Below are 21,906 nucleotides of genomic sequence, written 5' to 3'. Positions count from 1 at the left end.
CAATGTTGAAATCTTTGTTCAGCTATGAGTCTTAAGTCCCATTTTAGTTGATTTACCAACAGGCAGCAGTGAAATATATGCAAAAATTTACTGCCCTAAAATGGTGATTTCCTCAACAGGAACTGTGGTTCTAAAAGATGCGACAAATAAGTTGCGTTGCACATTCTCATGGTTCACTTTTTTTTTTTTTTTTTTTTTTCTTTTTTTTTTTTTTCTCCCTGAGGAGCAGGAGGAGAAAGGCAGGAATAAGGGCAGATGAGCTGGAAGTTTTGTTTTGTTTGTTTGTTTAATATAAATCCCAGAAAGTTCTGGGTACTTTAGTTTGAAGTGTTTTAAGTGCTTTAGTTCCAGTGTTGAAATAGCTTTACAAAGCTGTTGCTATACATTTAGATTGTTACAGGTTTATGATGACGAGAGAAAAGTACTTTTTTCCACCTGTCATATGTTTCTGGCTTCTCCCTTCGTGCTTGGCTATGTGATCAGCATGTTCAGAAAGTGTGTGGGACTGCACCCTGTGGGACTGGCCCATCCTGCACACTTGGTACCTTCCACATGTTCACCTGACCCTCCAGTGGTCAAATATAGTGAAACAGCAGTGAGCGTTCACTGGAGTTTTTAAAGCCAAATGTATTTTCTTTTTGTCTGCCCTAAAAAGAACTCATGTCTAGGCTCTGGAGCAATTATAAACCTTGTATTTGTGGCAATGAGCTGGAAGAAATAAACCCCACCTATACCCTGTGTAACTGTGACCTGGTTTCTGCTTAACTTCAGTGAACTGTAGTTGTTACATGCAGAGACAGAGATCTTTTACATTTGTATTCAGAGAGCATTTCCAGGATTATGAGCAGTGTCTGGTTAAAGCCTTCTGCCTGTCACATGAAACTGAATGTTGTTTTCAAGGTGGACCAACAATTTCTTCTTTAAGCTGCAGAAGGGGAGACTAGGGCACTCCCAAGGGCTCAGCTTCAAGCTCCAGTCTCTATTTTTAGAGATGCATACAAGGGCAGGAAGGAAAAAAATCTACCAGTTTTCAGGAAAAGCAGCCGTAGTATTTGCTCCTTTAAGGTAGATGAGCACATTTTGAAGTTTCTGAAGGAAGAGCAGCTGGTGAAAGCATAAAGACTATGAATAAGTCTGTTTGGGAACTTCTTAATAGAGCTACATCCCTATGTTTTACCTCTTGATAAGGCACAAACTTCACATAAGACCAGAGTTATGGTGCTTTCATTAATTGGCCTTACAGTTTCTGTTAGGATCCAATGGTAGTTAGCAAATACTTTCTGATAAATGAAATAGTGTTGCTGTTTCTTAGTCACCAGGGTCCTGGGTGTAATAGTACCTGTCTGTGTCACTTTGAGGCTGAGCTGCTGGGAAGTTTTGTGGTATGAGTAGAAAGAAGATGTGTCTTGTATGAAATGCAAGGAATGCTCCCTGCTTGGAATGGTACTTAACAGCTGTGGCTCCGGTTTCTGTGGGATAGACCTGGGGAAGGGGCTGCTGTAGTGCAACAGCAGTAACTTGGGCTAGGCTCACGTAAAGCTTTTTTGAAGGTATAGAAGTTGCTGGGAAAATTTGGCTGAAATAAAAGTAGGTGCTTAATAGCACACGGTATGCTTTTTTTGGCAGATGTATTGGCAGAATAACTGTAGTAGTTTATGTTTTTAATTTATGATTTTAGGTGTGAAATGTCAAGATAAAACGAGGACCAAATTGCACTGTCTATTACCAGTTGTCCTACAAGCACGACATGGCAGCAGCACTGACTTTCACTGCATGGCGGAGACTCCCTCCACCCCCAGGAGTTTAGTTTGAAATTAGATCAAATAGAGCTCACACTACCAAAGGACACAAAACTCTCCTTTAGGAAATTATAGTACTTTTTGGTGAAAGTGTAATGTGTTAGGATTTACAGGGTCAAAGAACAGAAAGTAATCGTTCAGAACCTATGTAACCCATGGTTAATGATTATAAAACAGGAGTTTAGCACTTCTGTTCTGTACAATAGGAGGTAAAGCATTACTTTAAAGAAAATTCTTTTAAAAGGAGCAGTTTAAAAACACTGACTTTGAGGAAGCCTCTTTTCCTTGACATCAAGAATCGTCTTGAAGAACTGGAGTTCTAAATGCTACCAGCATTAAAATTAGTAACTTGAGTGTCTCTTTAGGATCCAAATGTTCTTTTAATTTGTTAATTTTTAGAATTTTCTCAGATATAGACTTAGAAGAACCCTGGACTCCACTAGTGGTGATCAGTCTGTGTTCTTGTATGTGAGAAACTTTTCAAACTCAGTGTATGTTTTTAGGAATTGTGATCTTTTATTCAGCTAAAATAGCAAAATATCGTACCATTACATGGATGATCCTGCAGACATAAATCATCATAGTGCTGAGATATGCTTATCAGCCTTGCACCTTTGTGGTTCTTGACATCTAAATCTTAAATTGCCTTATCTGTTAAATGCTGTTCATGTCACTTAGCAGGATTAAATTTGCTTTATGTGAATTTTTGTGCATATGGATTTAGAAAATGCAGACTGACACTAAAATTCTTACATCACGTTAAGTTACACATGCATATGGGTCAAACGGTGGAACTGGTAATTCTTGGTGGTCAATCTCTCACTGCTTACCTTCTGAAAGGATTATTTGGGTTTGTCTCGCTGTAAGTAATAAGATCACTAGGTAATATTGCATAACCTATTGACAATTTTTTCTCATCTTCAGGACTAATGGCAAAAAAGTAAAACCAGCATGGCAGCTATGGTCCCACCTGTGAAGCTGAAGTGGCTTGAACACCTAAACAGCTCATGGATCACGGAAGACAGTGAATCTATTGCAACTAGGGAGGGAGTTTCTGTCTTGTATGCTAAGTTAGTTAGCAATAAAGAAGTAGTGCCATTGCCCCAGCAGGTTCTGTGCCTCAAGGGACCTCAGTTACCAGATTTTGAGCGGGAATCTCTATCTAGTGATGAACAGGACCACTACTTGGATGCCCTTCTTAGCAGCCAGCTGGCACTGGCAAAGATGGTGTGCTCAGACTCTCCATTTGCTGGAGCTCTTCGAAAGCGTCTCCTTGTGCTGCAGCGTGTCTTCTATGCACTTTCTAATAAATACCACGATAAGGGAAAGGTGAAACAGCAACAGCATTCGCCAGAAAGCAGTTCTGGATCCACAGATGTGCACTCTGTCAGTGAACGACCGAGGTCAAGCACAGACGCACTCATAGAAATGGGAGTTCGGACTGGATTGAGCTTGTTATTTGCACTGCTGAGACAAAGCTGGATGATGCCTGCAGCAGGACCTGGCCTCAGTCTCTGCAATGATGTTATCCATACTGCAATAGAAGTTGTGAGCTCTTTACCGCCTTTATCTCTAGCAAATGAAAGCAAGATTCCACCAATGGGCTTGGACTGTTTGTCACAAGTAACAGCTTTTCTTAAAGGAGTAACGATTCCAAACTCTGGGGCAGATACTCTAGGTCGTAGATTAGCTTCTGAGTTGCTTCTTGGTTTGGCTGCCCAACGAGGTGCCTTGAGATACCTTCTTGAATGGATAGAAATGGCTTTAGGTGCTTCAGCTGTAGTAAACACCATGGAGAAAACCAAGTTACTGCAAAGTCCAGAAGGGATGATCAGCTTTGATTGCTTTATGAGTATATTGACCCAGATGCGACGATCTCTGGTAGGTAGAACCAGCTTTGGATTTTCTGAATTGCAGTTTTTTGCATTCTTAACTGAGTAGTTTCTCCACCCCAAATGCCAGTTTGCTGAATATGTTAGGGGGCTTTTTTTATGATTTCCCCCCCCCCCATATTTTCATTGTTACCTACCATCTCTTTCTCTCCCTTCCTGCCCACCTGTTTCCTCATAGGTAAAGATGAAACAGCAAAACAGTCTCTGTGTTGTCATTTTGGTGTTATTCTCTAACTTCAGGGAAAGAATCGAGGGCATACTTGATCCACTTGGACTTGTACATTTAAGTTCACAGCAGAAAAAGTTAGAAAATTCAAAGTTCTGCAATACACTTTTTTTCCTATTAGTTACTTTTTTTTGCACATTCCTGCTCCCCCATTCACCTAGGCCTCTGCTTATTCATGTTCAGGATGTTCAGCAGTTTTGCTGATACTCAGAAATTAGTGTGATAGAAAATGAACTAAATTGGAAGTGTGGCACATTGCTTTGTATATTGAGTGCTCACTGCTGGTGCTAGATGAATTTTGCTATTCAAGGTATGAAATTATTGCACAGTACACAGAAGCTGTGGCAAGCTTCTGTCTCATGATGCTCAGACTGAAACAGTAAATGACTTTTTCCCTTAAGTGGTTATACTTTTTTTTCAGGCTTTTACTGCTTGTTAATAAACATAAACTTTAAAATCTAAAAAAGATTCTAAAAAAGATATAAAAATATTTTGAAGAATGAGGTTCATGAGAAGAGCATGGCAGTAGCAGTATCTGAATTGGAATAAATGTTGTGATGGGCAACTTTATTTGCTGTTGGGTTTGGGCTATATATACAATTAGAGACCAAAATATGAAAGGTATGTAAACATAAAATTATTTATTAGTAGTAATTTAAAAATAATTATCACTTTAGACACAAATAACTTGCATTTCATTACAAAATAGTTTTGGGAAAAATTAACTCCAAACCCAGATACCTCCATAAAACGGAATTGGTAAGAATGTTGGACTAGCACTTGTGACAGTTTGGTTTTCCTGAAGTGTGTGCAGGTGTCACGGCTCAGGAGACAGGTAGTGTACTTACACTTTTATGGAAAGAGCCATTAGTTTTTGCTTAGCGATAAGAACAAATCCCTGATGTATTTTGTTCAGGTGGACTGTTGCTGTATCGGAGGTGTATTTCTCCTAACAACATTTAAATATTGTAGGGATCATCTGCTGATCGAAGTCAATGGAGAGAGCCAACCAGAACATCAGATGGCTTATGTTCTCTGTATGAGGCAGCTCTGTGCTTATTTGAAGAGGTATGTCTTGAAAAAAACTTTTAAGTTACTGTTGTTTGCTTCCTCGTCACACATGTGATTTGTGTGCACATGTGGGTCTAGTTATTCTGGGGTCAAAGAGGTGCAAAAAAGGTTGAAAAATGAAGATGTGAGGCAAAGTCGTTTAGCTAATTAGTCGGCAAGCTAATGATACGGTCGTGGTGATTTGTATTTTAGACAGTTACCGTGTTGAGGGGCAATTAAAGCAGCATTAAACACTGTGACTGTATAGGAAGAAATATAAAATGCTGCTGTGTAATAAATCTCTGGTTTGAACAGGTTTGTCGAATGGCCTCAGACTATTCAAGGACATGTGCCAGCCCTGACAGCATTCAAACGGGTGATGCTCCCATTGTGTCGGAGACCTGTGAGGTGTATGTGTGGGGCAGTAACAGCAGTCACCAGCTGGTAGAAGGAACTCAAGAGAAAATACTTCAACCCAAGCTTGCTCCAAGCTTTTCTGATGCACAGACGGTGAGTGACATCTGTTAGCGGTGCGTTATGTAACATTCAGCGGCTTCATAGTCGCAGTATGAAATTGAAAAATAATACCTTTATTTCTGAGTGTCAAGTTGTAATGAATGATGTTCAAAGCTGGTCACACAGGTTATTTTACTAAGAATATCTCACTACTTTTATTGATGCCTGGGAAAAACATTCAGGTTTAGTTTTAGTGACACGCACAGGTAAATATCCATGTTAGAAGAATGAATTACCTGACTTGCTCTGTGGATACAAGTGTAGAAGCCGGTAGGTTTTTTTGGTGGGTTTGTTTTGGTTTTTGTTTGGTTGGTTTTTTTAATTGTTTTTTAAAAGATGTCTTAACGACTTAATACTCTTTTCCATTGGTGGTTTTTACACCAGAGATTGCTGAGTCTAAAGCTCCAAATTGGACTAGCTGCTGACACAGCAATCTTAATTAGCTGTCTGAAAATCAGTCTACATACTCTTTCTGCTCTCAGTCACAGATTCTGCAGTTGCAGCTGAGCAATTCTGTTGATGCATGACCCAGAATATAATAGTTTGCTTTTCTGGTACTCTATTGGCTTTGCAGTGTTGACTTAAGTAAAAGCACTTTCTGGTCACTAGACAATTTAGGTGCATTTTCTGGAATTGTTTCTGTGGGTGTCACTGATGTATTTTATATTTCAATGGGTTGCAGGACTGGACATCATAAAGCAAGTTTATGCATTCAGAAAACTTTCAAAACGTTTGAAAGACTAATACACAAGAATGGAATGCATGATCCGAATGAATGTGTTACTCTTTTAATAGTACTGGATACAACTATAGAACAAATTTATGTGATTTTTCCACTTAGCCTTCCATTTGATGATTGTGGTAGGATTATCTGTATGAAGACATTCATTCCCATTAAACAGGGCTGTGACCGCCTGTTTGGGGTTGGTTTATGGTGTACCTTTATGCATTAGATGGAACCTCCTCTGCACCTCTGCTGTGTTAAGATTCCTATAGGAAATGATTTCTGTGTTAGTCTGTTTGCTGTTGGGTCATTCCTCAGCTGAGCACTGACTTCCCAATAGGGGCAAGTTCTTATTTTCTTAAAAGCTTTTGATCTTACTTCTTCGATGTTCACGTGATTCAAGTTTATAGTCTCAAGTGAGTGGATTTTTAGCATTTGGTTTATTTTTGGGATGTTGCCGCTTGGTACTGGTTAAATTAAGCAAAACCTCTGGTGTTTTATCAAGCTGTTACTTTGTCTTTTTTGCTTTTAAAACATTAAGATTTCCATCTGTGAGTTTTGGAGATCTGAATGCAGCACAAATTCTACAGTCTGTAGAAGAGATACAAGTAAATAAAATAATCACTGTTCGTATACTTTAGTCTATTATGAAAATAGATTTAATTGTAACATATTTCGCAAGAATTTTAGTTTTACTGCTTGCTCAAATCCAAATTATTTTAACATTGTGTTATATTTAGTTTTTACGTCATTTTATATGAAGAAATCTGAAATTCTGCTAAAGAATACAGACTTCTAGACCTATGTGTAAATTTGTCTAATCTCTGTATTTCTCTATTACATTCTTTTTTCTCTTTGTAGATTGAAGCTGGACAATATTGTACGTTTGTCATTTCTACGGATGGTTCTGTTAGAGCCTGTGGAAAAGGCAGCTATGGGAGACTGGGACTGGGAGACTCCAACAATCAGTCCACATTGAAAAAATTGACTTTTGAGCCTCACAGGTCTATTAAAAAGGTGTCATCTTCAAAAGGATCTGATGGTCACACTTTAGCATTTACAACAGAAGGGGAAGTCTTCAGCTGGGGTGATGGTGACTATGGAAAACTAGGACATGGCAATAGTTCAACTCAGAAGTATCCCAAACTTATTCAGGGTCCCCTGCAAGGGAAGGTATGTTTTGTATAGTGGAGCACGTGTTTTTGTTCTGTTCAGCTGGGATGTTGTATAAAGTTTGAAATAGATAAAATCCTAAGAAAAAGTTCTGTGTTCTCTCTGGACCTCTCTTTGAGGCTGGGTCTGCTTGCAACAAAACACTAGAGGTTATGGTTGCCTGTAGGCCTGTGATTATTGCAGTGGCATTGTCAGAAAAGCTTCTCATAGCCTTGAGTCAAACTTGTTCAGGGGCTTTCACTGAATTGTAATTTCAGTTTTGCTTGCTGCAACATCAGGGCTTTCACATATAGCTTGTTTAGTGTCTTAAACATCTGCTGATGCTGCTTTTTTCTCCTCTAAGACTAGGATATAATGATGCTAAACCTGCTTGATAAATAAATCATTAGTAGTTTTACATATAAACTTTTAATGTACTTATTGCTCCTTATCAAATAAACAGAAAAGATTGCAAAGATTATGTGTGTACTTGATCCATGTGAATGAAGAAGTTAGTTTATGTAGACTCCTTCTGAAACTGACTCTCCTAAGCTTTCAAACTTCCCACTTGACTTGTATAAAAACGCCATCTTTCTTTATGCATGTAACGTAGGTGGTTGTGTGTGTGTCGGCGGGCTACAGACACAGTGCTGCTGTTACAGAAGATGGAGAGCTGTACACATGGGGAGAAGGAGACTTCGGAAGATTAGGTAATTTGAAGATGTCATGCTTTTGGAAAAAATTCCTGTGTCTGGTAATGATTTTATGTATCTGTTTGCCTTGTTGTCTGATTGTCCTCTCTATGTACTCATATACACATACTCAGGTGTGTGAGTACAGCTGACAAGTGCAGCGGCTCTTGAACTCTTTTATTCATTCCTAAGACTATATCATTGCTAATGTCACTAGAATGCAAAAACAGTAGACATTTAAAAATGTCTGAAATTCTAGATAAACCTAATTTAGTGTGATGGTAGAATGATTCTTTGAAGAGTCAGGAATAACTGGCCAATAATATCAAGGGTCTGATTCTAATAAGGATACTTGATGTTAAGTTTGCCAGAATGGCTTAGTGTTCTTTTACCTTAATACATCTAAAAAGTTAAATTTAACTGAAACAAGAAACCCTGTGTTACTATTTCCTTCAAGTTCACTTGTCTATTTCATCATCTTTGCTGTAGAGCTGCTATGCCTGGTGTAAAACTACTCTTCTTGAGCAGGTTCAGTTGAACCAACAGGTTTTGTGTAGAAAATTTTCTCAAGTTGTGCTTCAGTTTCCTTCTGTTTTCTTTAAATGCCGCAATCATCAAGTATAGAGGGGTAAAAGCAAGCAAGTGGCAGGGGTGGAAGATGAGGAGAATGTTTGACAGTCACAGCTTTCAAGGGAATCAGTAGAAGTTCTAAGTGTATCCCTGTTGTTAAGAAAAGAGCTCTGCATTAGAGGTTTAACTGGAATTTTGGTGGGAATTGTTGAAATGTTCTCCTTGAGTTTTAGATTATTGTGGAGTTTTGACATCCTTGGGGGTCTTGGAGTGTACAGTGGTGAGTTCTAGAATGTAGCTAAATGTAACATTTCATTGGGTTATAGGACATTCTTAATCTTTTATCAGTTATGGACACCAGTGATATTAATTTTCCTCTGTTCTCCATTTTTCTTCCATATCCACAGACTTTCTGGAGTTTAGTAGAAATAAAACTTGTTATGAAGTAGGTGTTGACTGTAATGTACTTGGTTTCTGCAGAAAGGACCTGTTAGAAATGTGGCTGCCTAAGGGCAGCTGAGGGGCTGATCTGTTCAGTCTGTGCAGTATGGACAGGAGTGACAGAGGGCCCCTATTGCAGCGTCGTCATGCTTGCAGGATACCTGCTGCCCAGTATTGGGAAGTCTAGCTACCTAATCAGCTGGTATTGAAGGCAGCTGTACTAGCAATAATTTTTATTTCTTTTCAGCTAGGTAGAAAATAGTCATAAGTTTCAGAGGCAGTGAGATATGAACGGGTGTTCTGGAGTATGTCCTAAAGATTTAATGTTTAACTTTATGACAGATGTCTTCCAAACCTTACTACAAGTCTTTCCAAAAAGTTGGCAAAAATCATCATTTGTGATGACTGCAATGCGTGTGGAATTTGCAAAATCTTATGATTGCGGAACAGAAATAGGACTTTAATTGTCACAAAAAGAAAATACTTCTTTCTTTTTTCCTTAGGTCATGGTGACAGCAACAGCCGCAACATTCCAACTTTAGTAAAAGATATTAGCAATGTTGGAGAGGTTTCCTGCGGCAGTTCACACACGATAGCGCTGTCCAAAGATGGGAGAACAGTGTGGTCCTTTGGAGGAGGAGATAATGGTGGGTAAAACAAATGTTTTTGGTAGTAATTCTTGTCTTATTCCATCTGCCTCATAGTTTCAGTACTCCTTGCTGTTTGGTTCTGGTTTTTATTTGTCATTTGGTAGCTGTTAAAGGAAGGGATGCTTAAAAAGTCTAAATATACTATCTGAAGTTCACCTGCAGGATTATAGGGTTAAAAAAAAAGAGATTTTCAGCAGGGAAGGAGTTTCACAGTGCAGAAAGGTCAGTGAATAGATGAACAGTTCTGGAAAAAATGCTGTGCTGATGACTTTCAAATAAGCTCATTCATGATATGACAGTAGCTAATTATACCCTACAAACTATTGCATATAAACTGCCTGGGATTTGCATTTCAATTTTAAAATAGACTAAAATAAATACATATTTCTTCAAGTCTGTAATTACTGTAATTGAAAGAAAATAGGTTTTATAAGAACTGTAATGTTTTAATTTAAAAAATTGACTCTGGCATTTTTGGAAATCCAAAAAAATCTCTTTTGGGGTACTTTTAATTGTTGTCTATCCATTGAAAATACCTTTCAGTTGTGTTTCCTCCCCTTGCAGGCAAACTTGGTCATGGTGATACAAATAGAGTATATAAACCTAAAGTTATAGAAGCCTTGCAAGGAATGTTTATTCGAAAAGTTTGTGCTGGAAGTCAGTCTTCGCTTGCCTTGACATCAACAGGGCAGGTAGGCAAAACAAGTTTCACTCAAATGATGGGAGGTGGTGAAGAGGGTCCAGGTTCACATTATCTCAGCATTTATTATTTTAACTGTTGAGAAAATGTTCAACTAGTACTTAGGTAGAAGTGAGGTTCTTGATTAGAGATTGAAGTACCTAATGCGCAGGAGTATTTCAAAATGTGCTAAGAGTTATCTATGACACACTTTTCAAGATTCTTGCTTAGTCATAGGAAACGTAGTATTTTTAGGTTAATAAATGTAACTAGTGTAAAATCAAATTGGATTCAAGAAACAAACAACAGTGAAATGCTTTTAATTTTTAATACAGTAACCAACTCAGGTGATTAAGTGATTTAATAGTTTTTTAAAATGTATATGTACATTAGAATATAGGTCTTAACTGCAAGTTTTATTTTGAATCTGAAAAGTCTCAGGAGAGCTTGGAGCTAAATGTTGAGGTGGTAAACAAGGGCCCTTCCTGGTATGATGGGTACATGTAATCCAATAAGCATTTCCACAGGTGTAACCCAGCTGGCCTCCCCACCTTCAGCTCTGTGACTCACATGCACTGGGTTTTCTAAATGTGGGTTAGGAATGTTGACATTTACTATAGCAGTTTGTTTTTCTGCAGCAGCCTCTCTGGTGCTATGCTCTGTGGCACCTCAGTGGCTGGGGGAAGGAGTGCACACTGTATGAGATGTGTGTTCAGTCAGGAAAGTCCTATGCCCTTGTGCTGAGAGTGTAATTGCAGTCCTTGTACAGGTGGTTTGCTGGGATGTAGTTTGCCGTGCTCAGCACTAGCACAGGTGTGACCTGCAGCTGTTCTGTGGTTGCTTTGCTCCAGGTTTATGCGTGGGGCTGCGGGGCCTGCCTTGGCTGTGGCTCTTCAGAGGCAACTGCTCTCAGACCCAAGCTCATCGAAGAGCTGGCGGCTACCAGAATAGTTGACATTTCCATTGGTGACAGTCACTGTTTGGCACTTTCTCATGGTAAAGAGAATAAGCTGTAAAAATACGTAATCCTCTTTTAGACCAAAACCAGTTGTATTTCAGTTGTTTTCTACTTTATTTATGTTTATAGATAATGAAGTTTATGCTTGGGGTAACAATTCAATGGGACAGTGTGGACAGGGAAACTCTACTGGCCCCATTACTAAACCAAAGAAAGTAAGTGGTTTAGATGGAGTTGCAATTCAACAGATTTCAGCAGGAACATCCCATAGCCTTGCCTGGACAGCTCTTCCAAGGGACAGGTAACGATTTGTGTATGATTGTTTCTTACATGTAGTTAGACAAAACCTACCTGTGTTTAATTAATATTGACAGGGGAGTCAGTGGGAGGTGAAACAACTCAGTATTCTTTATTTTTTGCTTCTAAGGGGATTCTTTATTTCTTGGGAAGTTTCTTTTAGTGTAATAAGTAGTAGACTAATCAGGAGAGTTTGGGAAGGGGGGAAGTTCAGACAAATTACTGAGGTGCATTTAAAGATCTTAAAAAGTTTCTGTATGGTTACATGTTAAACTGAAAATAGGTACCTAAATAAATAGTTTGGTTATAAATAGACAATAACTCAAGTAATATTTTTACACCAAAGATGTTAGCAAGTGATTGAAGTGAAACAGTAAACATTTATGTATGGACTAACACAGAGGAACAGAAAAACTTAATATTTGGAAGATAATTCAAGAAGAATTTCAAATGCCCTATTCTCAAGGGAGCTGTCAAATAAGGAAATAGAGCTCCATGCATTTTATCAGAGTCTCTAACCTGACATTTATGCTAAAGCCAGCTTTGTGAGTACTGGTCAGCCTTTGCCTGAATCAGATTAAATGCATATGGCTTTAGATTTATGGCATTGAGGTGTTTTTGTCCATAAAAGTGGAGCGTTCAATTGTAAAGAGTTTTACAGAAAAGAGAGAAGAAAATACGTTCATGGGTCAGGAAGCTGGTCTGCTATAGTTGTATTAGTTGCTCTAAGACAGAAACTGGTTTAGTTAAATGTGTATTCAACTTGTTTAAACTATTAATTTATTAAAGCAGTTAACGATTTCCAGAAGGTAATTTTCCTTGATGTTTGATTCCAGGCAAGTTGTGGCATGGCACAGACCCTATTGTGTCGATCTTGAAGAAAGTACCTTTTCACATCTTCGTTCTTTTCTTGAGCACTACTGTGACAAAATTAACAGTGAAATTCCTCCTCTTCCTTTTCCTTCATCAAGGTACATACAGCATATGTATGTTACAGATTTTTATATTTGTGTTTTCTTTACAGCAGTGGTGCACAGCTTAGTCCTGGTTACTCTATTCTTTAACAAGCATAAATCTGCTTTACCTGCTCATTCAGGTGCCATTTGTGTAGAATTTCTCTAGTGCATTTGTACAACAGAGGAGCTTTACGGTGTCTCAAATGTAGCAGGATCTTTAGTCTGAAATTTGTTTTCATTATGCAATGAATTAAGTGCTTTACTTCAGATATTTCCTTTAAAACACATTTTTCTGTGTAGTTGAAATGCATTTACTGTTTCTGTGTTATCAGTTCTTACTCCTGTAACCATTATTTGAAATTTTGTAAGAGGACTAGAAATGAATATCCTGACTTCTTGTTTTTAACCTGATTGTTGTACTTCTAAATCTTCTGAGAGAAGATTACATTTGTTGCTTCTTAAAAGTTTTTTTTTTCTGTCTGTGTATCATATTATTGTTTATTTCTGTCTTTTGGGATTGTTTTGCTTCATAATTCATGGGACTGCTAATCTAAAGTGAATGCCTTCTTACAACCATTGCCCACAAAACCACTTCTCTATTCTAGTTTCAGTTTTTGTTCTTTTAAGGAGGTTGGCAGGAAGTTTCTCAGAGAAGTTTCCTTCAGCTCCCAGTTGGAATTTACTTGCCTTTCTGGTATGAAGAATCAAAGGAGAGTTAAAAGCTTAGTGCGCGAATAAGTGGAAGGGAGTCATGCTAATAGTAGGAGAGGTTAATAGATACATATTTCTTTTACAGGGAGCATCACAGTTTTCTTAAATTGTGTTTGAAGCTGCTTTCTAATCACCTTGCACTTGCGCTGGCTGGAGGTGTAGCCACCAGCATTCTTGGCCGGCAGGCTGGTCCTCTTCGAAATCTCTTGTTCCGACTGATGGACTCTTCTGTCCCTGATGAAATTCAAGAAGTAAGGCATGCCTTGTTGTTTACATGTGAAAATTGTACTACTCTCTTCTCTTTTTTTTCTGTGTAGTTAGATATTTATTAGACTTTCTGAATGATTCTGACTTGACACTTTTACTCATTAAAGGTAAAAAATGTAGTCACCATCACTGTTTTATGATCTGAAGGCAGAGAAGAATGTTTGCATAAGAATTTCAAAAAGCTGCTCTATTTTGTAACTTTTAAATTATTCTTCCCTGTAATAATGAGCCTAAAATGTTTTTGTTGTGGATTGAGTGACTGACTTGGTTGAGTAATTCTCCTAAGATGCATTCTTACAGGAAATAGCAACTTTTGTTGGTCTTGTTTCACTCCTTCAGTGTACTGCACGTTGTTTGCGTCATAGCATAAAAGATTAGTGTGCGATTGTGTGGTAGAATTCTGATACTAAATGAAATTAAGCAGATATTTGGGATATATCATGTGTGGTGTATGGTATTTTTTAAGAATGCAGGTGGGTTGATTATTTCCCTTCTCCACTGAAGAAGTATTTTCGGCCGCTCTGATTTTAGGTTGTAATTGAGACACTATCAGTTGGAGCAACTATGCTACTTCCTCCATTGCGAGAGAGAATGGAATTGCTACATTCTCTTCTACCCCAAGGTCCTGATAGATGGGAAAGCTTATCAAAAGGACAGGTAAGGTCAAGTAAAAATAGGCCTGAGAACAGTTAGGGTATGCTTTGTGTTTTTCTGTGGGAACATTTTGAGCTATGAGGCGAGCCTCATTTGCAGAGTGCAAGTGCATTTCTGGGGAGATGCAGTGCAAGGCGCATTGTAACAAAATCTGCAGGGCAGCCTGGCTAAACCAGAACGGGGTGAGGCAGGGAGCACTGCTTGTTTTCTCAAGTGAAGGTCAACTACAGAGAGCTTATGAATTGCTATGGTAGTGTATCCAGACAAATTTAGAGGTAAGATAATTTTGAATACTAGATTGATTGAACAGGCCTTGGTGAGAGCAAATTAAATGTTTCCTGGGATGAATACTTGTATAGTGCTTTCCCGCCATGGATTTCACTCTACTTTGCAAAGATGACTGCAAGGTTCATTTTTGTACCCTTTTTCCTATGTACAGTGTAGAGAAATCGTGTGTCTCACACCCATCTTCCCAGATAATCAGGTTTCTCCAGGAAATACTGGAGAAAGTGTTAGGTTTGGTGTCTTACACTGATTGCCCACCATGTGGACAGGCTGGTTTCTGTCTCTCTTAATCTCAGATTTTTACTAGGTATGGTCAATGTAATTCAGTATATTTATCCATTCTGTAATAGTACAAATCTTCATGAAAACCTGGAATATTTTGGTAAAGCCTTTCCAGCTTATTTCTGTGTCCCATTAGAAGATTTTTTTATTGGCTAACTATGACTAATGTCTTTTTTTCTGCTTAGCTCATTATTTTATCCTTACTAACGAAGAGTGATTTTTGTGTCTAAACATTCTTCTTTAGAGAATGCAGTTGGACATCATTCTGACCAGCTTGCAGGATCACACCCATGTAGCTTCCCTGCTTGGCTACAGCTCTCCATCCGATACCACCGAAACTGCCTCGATGTGTATCAGCTATGGAAACCTCTCTGATCAAACATATGCTGTCCAGAGCAGTCATCCAGATACTCATCTAGCTGAAATCTTAATGAAGACTCTTCTAAGAAACTTGGGATTTTATACAGTATGTACAGGCTTCATATTAATTTTTCTTTTTAGATTATAATTAATTTTGGATACTTTATAGGGTTACTATTTTCCCCCTCATCTTAAGGAAATTATGCTAATTTTGTTTATCTGAAGTAGCACTGCCACATGTATTTGTCCTTAAGTGGACTAAAGTCAGTTAAATCATCTCTAACAATATGGTTCTAATATTGCTCTAGTGGTATTTATTGTTTAAGGTGACTTATGTAAGTGCAGCTGGTTTCATGTCAGACTATTTTGTTGCTCTTGCTTTGGTTTCAGATTTTTCTGGAAGAGAAAACATAACACAAGAAGTAAATAGTTTGTATACAGTGTTTGTCAGTATAATCTCAGCCACCAGGGAACAGCAAGCAGAGCAACAATAACACCAGGAGCATTAATCTGTTTAATTAACTTCATTCACTATGGTGGTAACTACCTTGTAATAGAGCAGCAAGTTCAGGTCTTACTAAACACAGTGTGTCAGCCAGATTGTTGTTCTCAGAGAGTGTAGGGGGAGCATGGGAGCAAATCACTGACTCAGCTTCCTAATCAACCAGCCGGTTGAATTCAACAGCGAGAAGAAATCAGAGGTTTGGACTTCTTGGCATAGTGAGGAGCTCCTCAGCACAGGGTTGGCAGTGTTTTGTTCTTCTCTCTAGACCTCCTTCAGTCAGCAGGGTGGACCTGTCTGCTTTGAATTGGCCACTTGAAACTACTCAGTTTTTCCAATAGATTCCGAGGGAAGTCAAGCAGCCATCTTCTACTGCCATCCTGGATAGTGCAGTCAGGGATTATAATGTGAGATATCTTATGCATCAGCCCACAACAGATCCTAAGGAATTATTCCACATTTTTAACACATGTGTTTAAATTATTTTAACACATTGTGCTTTGGGGGGGTAGGTTAGGAACTGAGTTTTTGAATCTAGTTATCCTTGGTGAGTAATAAAAGTGTTGCTGCATATGAAAGTAATATAGTAAGAAATGTTTGCTTGATGGCTGCCACAGTCATTCCTGTGGCATTATAAACAATTGGAATTTCAAGTTTGCTTATCCCATGATCCACTTGACACTATCCAATTTCTTCAGTAATTAACGGTGCACATAGTAAAGATGAAAATGCTTCTTTTAAGTGATAATAAAGTATTAGAGTACTTGAAGCAGAGTTAATTGTTACCTTTTTCCCGCTTTTGTCTAAATAGGACCAAGCCTTTGGAGAACTGGAAAAAAACAGTGATAAATTTCTACTTGGTACATCATCTTCAGAAAACAGCCAACCTGCTCATTTGCATGAGCTTTTATGTTCCCTGCAGAAACAATTGCTGGCTTATTGCCACATCAATAGTGTTACTGAGGTGTGTATCCTTATTTTTACCATTTAGGAGAGAAAAAAAATAATTTGGTATTCATAAATATCAGAATGTTGTAAGGTTCCTTTTGAAAATCTTCTGAGTATTTGAAAGCTGAAGTGTTTTAAATAGTGAACCCTTATATGTATTTACAGAATTATTCTTCTGTTTGTTTCCTTCTAGAATTCCAGCAGTGTGGCACTGCTTCACAAGCACCTTCAGCTTTTATTGCCTCATGCTACAGATATCTATTCCCGTTCTGCAACACTGCTTAAGGAAAGCTCTTGGAATGGTAGTGTTGGGGAAAAACTCAGAGGTAACTGTCCATGGAAGAATCAGTAATGGTGTCTCTATAAACTTAAGGCACTTTTTTTTTGCTTAGGTTTGAATTAAAAAATCCCTCATTTTTCCTATATCTGCATAAATTAGGCATCCTGAGTCTCCCCCAAAGGAGGAGATGAGGTATCCAGCCAGGAAAGGCTGGTTCATGTTTTTGATAGGACATTTTGTGTGCAGGAAAAGCACAGGTTGGAGAATGCGAGTTCTCCATTCTGTTCACCTTCACTCCAGGATGTGAATGTGAATGCGAACAGAACAGAGAATGTGCATTATTATTTCAGTTTCATTAGTTGTAGATTTCTCTTTTTAGAAGTACAAGAGTAATAATTAAACAAACCCATCAATTCAACCTTTATTGTTTAAGACATTCTGAGATAGCTGAGGTGCAATTCTTTGACTTTTAAAATTGTGTTTACATAATTCCATAACCATAATTAATTCAGGTTTGGTTTTTTCTCTGCAGATGTGATTTATGTATCAGCTGCTGGCAGTATGCTCTCCCAAATTGTCAACTCACTGTTGCTGCTGCCAGTGTCAGTAGCCCGGCCTTTGCTGAGTTACCTGCTGGATCTCCTGCCACCTTTAGATCGTCTCAACAGACTCTTGCCTGCTGCAGCCCTTTTGGAAGATCAGGAATTACAGTGGCCTCTTCATGGTAAGTGTAATAACAAACATGCTTTTAATCTGAAAAATAAGCAATGGCATCTGTTCTAGTGGAATTTAGCTCTCCCTTTTAAGATGTCTGTTTTTTTAAAACTGCTGCATCTCCTTTTCAGTTTCCTTAATGTATTAGTAGCCCTTGCTGTGAAATACTTTTTTCTGCTCTGAGTGCTGTTTCCAGTTGTATCCTTAATCTATACTTGTTTATCAGAGCACAGAGAAGTGTGTATTAGACAAAACAAGTTCTTGGGCAGAGTTTAAAAGAGCCTTTACTTCATGATCAACTGTGCCATGAATGGTGGTGACCTCTGCTGTGCTGTAGTTCCAGTGTTCAGCAGTCTGTTTGTCCTAGCTGCTGTTCCTTCAGTTGAAAGGTTGCTGACCGAGGGCCAAATCTGTGATTAACTGGGAAACATTACCAAGATCTGCCATTAGCATTGGGATTTTGGGATTGTTTGTGACACCTGGGCATGGGTGACTAACCTGGCACTGAATACTTGCAGGTGGCCCTGAGGTGATCGACCCTGCGGGCGTGCCCCTGCCGCAGCCTGCCCAGTCATGGGTGTGGCTGGTGGACCTGGAGAGGACAGTGGCCCTGCTCATCGGGCGCTGCCTGGGGGGCATGCTGCAGGGCCCTCCAGTGTCCCCCGAGGAGCAGGACACGGCCTACTGGCTCAAAACCCCACTCTTCAGCGATGGAGTGGAGATGGATATTCCTCACTTAGGTGAGCTGTTCAGTGCCAGTGCCTAATGGTCAGTGTAAATATGTGTTCAGGTGTGAAATTTCTGATAATGTTTGAATAAGTCCTTGTACTAAAGGTTTGTCTTTCATCATTCTTGTCTATTTGTGTGGTAATACAAAAAGTTCCAAAATGGTATTTAAGGTTATGATGTAGTTTATAAAGAGTCTTGGAAATGCATTCTGGAGAAAAAAAATCGCAATTCTCGGTGAAAGACTACAGACTTCACACAGTTAATTAGAAATGTTTTACTCTTAGATGCTCAGCATTTAACAGACACTCCAGGAACTTAATTTTTCGTATTAATTATTGAAAAAATCTCTTCTATTTTATTCTACTTGCAAAATGATTTCTTAATTAATTAGAAACACTACTATTAATAGCAAACTTCATTCTTTATGATCCACCAGAATTATCAACAACTCAGCAGTGGTGTTCCAGTCATCTCTTCCTATCTGAATGGGGCACTTGCTTCTTTGCGCCCTGTTCCTCTTAGTTTGCATCTCCTCCCTCTCGTTTTGAGTAGGCTACTTCAAGATTAAAATACGGAGTGCTTTGAAATGGGTCTAGGCAGTAGTTACAAGTGTGTAGCTGTTCAGTTCAAGTAGAATTAATGATACAGAGTTATGCTCTTGAAGAAGAGTTGGATAATGCTTTTAGATCTCCATAGGCTTTATGTAGATTGTCTTTTAAGTCACTTCCCCTATATAAGGTGAATTTGTGGAAGGACAATGACATGTCTTGATTTTTTTTGTTTTTATTTTTTTAAACTAAGAGGGAGGCGATAGATGGTTTAAATGCTGTTAGATAGATGTGTTTAATCCTCAACATTTGCAGAGTTTAATTTCTTTGGTATTTCCTTTCTGTTAGATAAATGCATGAGCTCCTTGTTAGAAGTGGCCCTGTCTGGAAATGAGGAGCAGAAGCCCTTTGATTATAAGCTGAGACCGGAGATCGCAGTCTATGTTGATTTGGCCTTGGGTTGTACAAAAGAGCCAGCAAGGAGCCTGTGGATCAGTATGCAGGACTATGCTGTCAGTAAAGGTAGGGTGTTGAAAATACCTATGTGTGCTGAAAGCAAGTTAAGTGCTCCAGCTATGGTCCTAGCATAATCCTGCATTTTCTTTGGCAGCAGTTTTCAATTCTACAACATGATAAACTTAATTTATTCTTATGTTCTGTGATCTTTCTTTTGCTTTTTCTGTTATTTACTTTTGACACTGATTTCAGTGCTTGGCAAACATGTAGCTCAATGTTGTTTTCCTTCTGAACTGGTAAGAGGAAACTCTTGTTTGCTTACTCAGTTGTTTTTTTCTATTTTCTGAGTAGAGCAGGGTGAAACTTGCAATTAAAAAGAAAAATTAAAGGGGAGGAGAGGGGGAAGGCAAAATAACTTGCAAAATACGTTAGGAATGGAATGAAGGGGGGTAAGTCAGCTTTTGTTTTTCAAGTCTCTGGGAGGCTGGTTCTATAGGAGTAATAGTTTTTCATGCTTATTGCCTAAAATCTGGGTTTCCTGCTCAGTCTTTCCAGGTTCCTGTTATTGAGATCCACTGAGCATTGTAGTTGTACCATAACTGCTGTATCCAGAGATAGTTTTCTGTAGCTCTGGCCAAGCTGCACCAGATGAAGAAAAGAAAAAATGGTATTGTGTGCCTGTGGAGAACAACACAGGGAATTCTGTTACAGGATTTCACAGAAGTGGGAATTCCAGTAAAAACAGTGCTGATTATCTGCTTGCAGAATATGAGTTAAATGGGCTGATCTGTCTAATTTAGGCTGTGGAACTGGGTTCCTTAGAAGTTGATATGGGTCTGCTCTGTGCTGCTGACTGAAAGTTGTATGCTCACGTTAGCAGAGCGTCACAGACAGTGTCATGGAACTTGCTGAGGAGCAGGTGTTTTAAACTAGACTTTCCTATGACCAAGGTATATTTTGTCATTTCTAAAGCAGTTCATAGGATAATATTTAACACAAAAATATACTATGAACTTATTTGTAAAGAAGGGGGACAGTAATTTTTTATTTGGCCATGGAGAATTATGGTCCTTTGTAAAGGTTTGCCTGGCAGTTCAGTTATTTCATAGTGGAGCAATATTATTTTCATACTGGTTCTTTTTAAAGTGGGGGAAAGTTTTTTTGAAATTAGAAAGTCAGTTCCTTAAAAACAAAAAATTAAATAGTTGAAGATACTGAATACAATGCTGAAAAAAACAGGTATTTTTGGTTTTTGGGAATGGTAGCCAGTTTTGATAAATCATTTCTATTTTCAGATTGGGATACTGCAACTTTAAGTAATGAATCCCTCCTAGACACTGTGTCCAGATTTGTCCTTGCAGCTCTTCTGAAACATACGAGTTTACTTAGTCAAGCTTGCGGTGAGAGCAGGTAAGTAACTCAAAGCTGCTATTAAAAGATCAGCTTGAATTTTTTGAAAGGAAGTTTGTGTGATATATTTTTTCTGGCTCGGATGTGGTTTTCTGTAGGTACCAGCCTGGTAAGGCCTTGGCAGAAGTTTACCGCTGTGTATATAAAGTTCGGAGTCGCTTGCTTGCCTGCAAGAACATGGAGCTTATTCAGACCAGGTCATCCTCCAGAGACAGATGGGTAAGGCTGTGCATCTCTTTGCAGTTCTTCTGGTTTTACTGGCTATTTAGAAGATATTACAAAATTGCCAGTCAGGTTTTTTTTCTATCCTGTTGTAAAACCTTCACGAGTTTCCAAATGAAAAGGGACAGGGTATAATTAGGAATCCATTAGTCTGGAGTATGTGATATTAATTCAGTTAAAGGAAATGATTGGTTGGCATCATTTGACCCAAGCCCAGCCTCAAGCCTGATTTCCCTCTTCCCATCCCTAGAATGCTGGGCTGCAGAAGCCCTGGAGTTAAGCTGGAGATAGCTCAGCTGTGTTGGGCAGGCCACAGCTTTGTCTGGATGTCATTCCTGAATCCAACTGCATTATCTGGGCCTCTGATCTCTGAACCTCTTTCTTCCCTTTCCTTGCCTACTACCCCTTCTTCCTTCCTCCATGGCCACATTATCTTCTTAGCTGTAGCATTACTTCAGGGCAACTTGTCCTTGTCAGCCCTATGTGAATGTCAGATATGAGAGCACTGGGCCTGAAACTGGCAACTTCTGAAAAACTTTATTAAGCCAGATCTGCATTAATGATGAAAGTGTTCACTGAATTACAGGATTGGGGCCTGTTTGGCAATACAAAGTAGTCCTTAAAGCAGGTTTCTCTGATAGGATTTTTAATTGTGGTTTGCAATCTACAAGCAAGATATTTTTAATGAGCAAAATACTCATGCAGCGTCAGGATTAAGAGGCTTTTTAGCTGTATTGTAAAGCACTAGTGGTGCTCTTAAAAATAGTGTAGGTATGTCTTCTCCTTTTGGTTAATATTATGGGGATGTGTGTATCTTGCTCGCTTCCTTTCTCAGGGTAGGGGTTTAACATAGTTGCAAGAGGCTCATCACTTCTGAAAGCATTGGGTGTGCATGCAGTAAGTTCTGTTACTCCCAGAAATCCTCAAATTTAGAGA

General features: G+C 38.7%; 1 protein-coding gene across 9 annotated transcripts in view; it reads left to right on the top strand.

Annotated features, from left to right (window-relative positions):
• The window catches only part of HERC1 (HECT and RLD domain containing E3 ubiquitin protein ligase family member 1), an 88,151-nt gene that overhangs the window by 10,452 nt on the left and 55,793 nt on the right, over positions 1–21,906 (top strand). For all 9 annotated transcript variants that reach the window (XM_059857844.1, XM_059857847.1, XM_059857846.1 and 6 more), the window contains exons 2-21: positions 2,724–3,680; positions 4,890–4,985; positions 5,283–5,477; positions 7,069–7,380; positions 7,973–8,069; positions 9,566–9,709; positions 10,277–10,404; positions 11,243–11,387; positions 11,479–11,650; positions 12,483–12,617; positions 13,399–13,564; positions 14,112–14,237; positions 15,046–15,267; positions 16,475–16,627; positions 16,805–16,937; positions 17,424–17,615; positions 18,124–18,345; positions 19,231–19,404; positions 20,634–20,748; positions 20,847–20,967. In XM_059857844.1, the coding sequence (XP_059713827.1) occupies positions 2,751–3,680; positions 4,890–4,985; positions 5,283–5,477; positions 7,069–7,380; positions 7,973–8,069; positions 9,566–9,709; positions 10,277–10,404; positions 11,243–11,387; positions 11,479–11,650; positions 12,483–12,617; positions 13,399–13,564; positions 14,112–14,237; positions 15,046–15,267; positions 16,475–16,627; positions 16,805–16,937; positions 17,424–17,615; positions 18,124–18,345; positions 19,231–19,404; positions 20,634–20,748; positions 20,847–20,967 (3,978 nt within the window). In that variant the 5' untranslated portion in view covers positions 2,724–2,750. The remainder of the gene's footprint in view (positions 1–2,723; positions 3,681–4,889; positions 4,986–5,282; positions 5,478–7,068; positions 7,381–7,972; positions 8,070–9,565; positions 9,710–10,276; positions 10,405–11,242; positions 11,388–11,478; positions 11,651–12,482; positions 12,618–13,398; positions 13,565–14,111; positions 14,238–15,045; positions 15,268–16,474; positions 16,628–16,804; positions 16,938–17,423; positions 17,616–18,123; positions 18,346–19,230; positions 19,405–20,633; positions 20,749–20,846; positions 20,968–21,906) is intronic.

This window comes from Haemorhous mexicanus, chromosome 13 (genome assembly GCF_027477595.1).
Source record: "Haemorhous mexicanus isolate bHaeMex1 chromosome 13, bHaeMex1.pri, whole genome shotgun sequence".
NCBI classification, from domain to species: domain Eukaryota; kingdom Metazoa; phylum Chordata; class Aves; order Passeriformes; family Fringillidae; genus Haemorhous; species Haemorhous mexicanus.
Note: the sequence above shows the minus strand (reverse complement) of the source record. Positions and strands in the feature narration are given on the sequence as shown.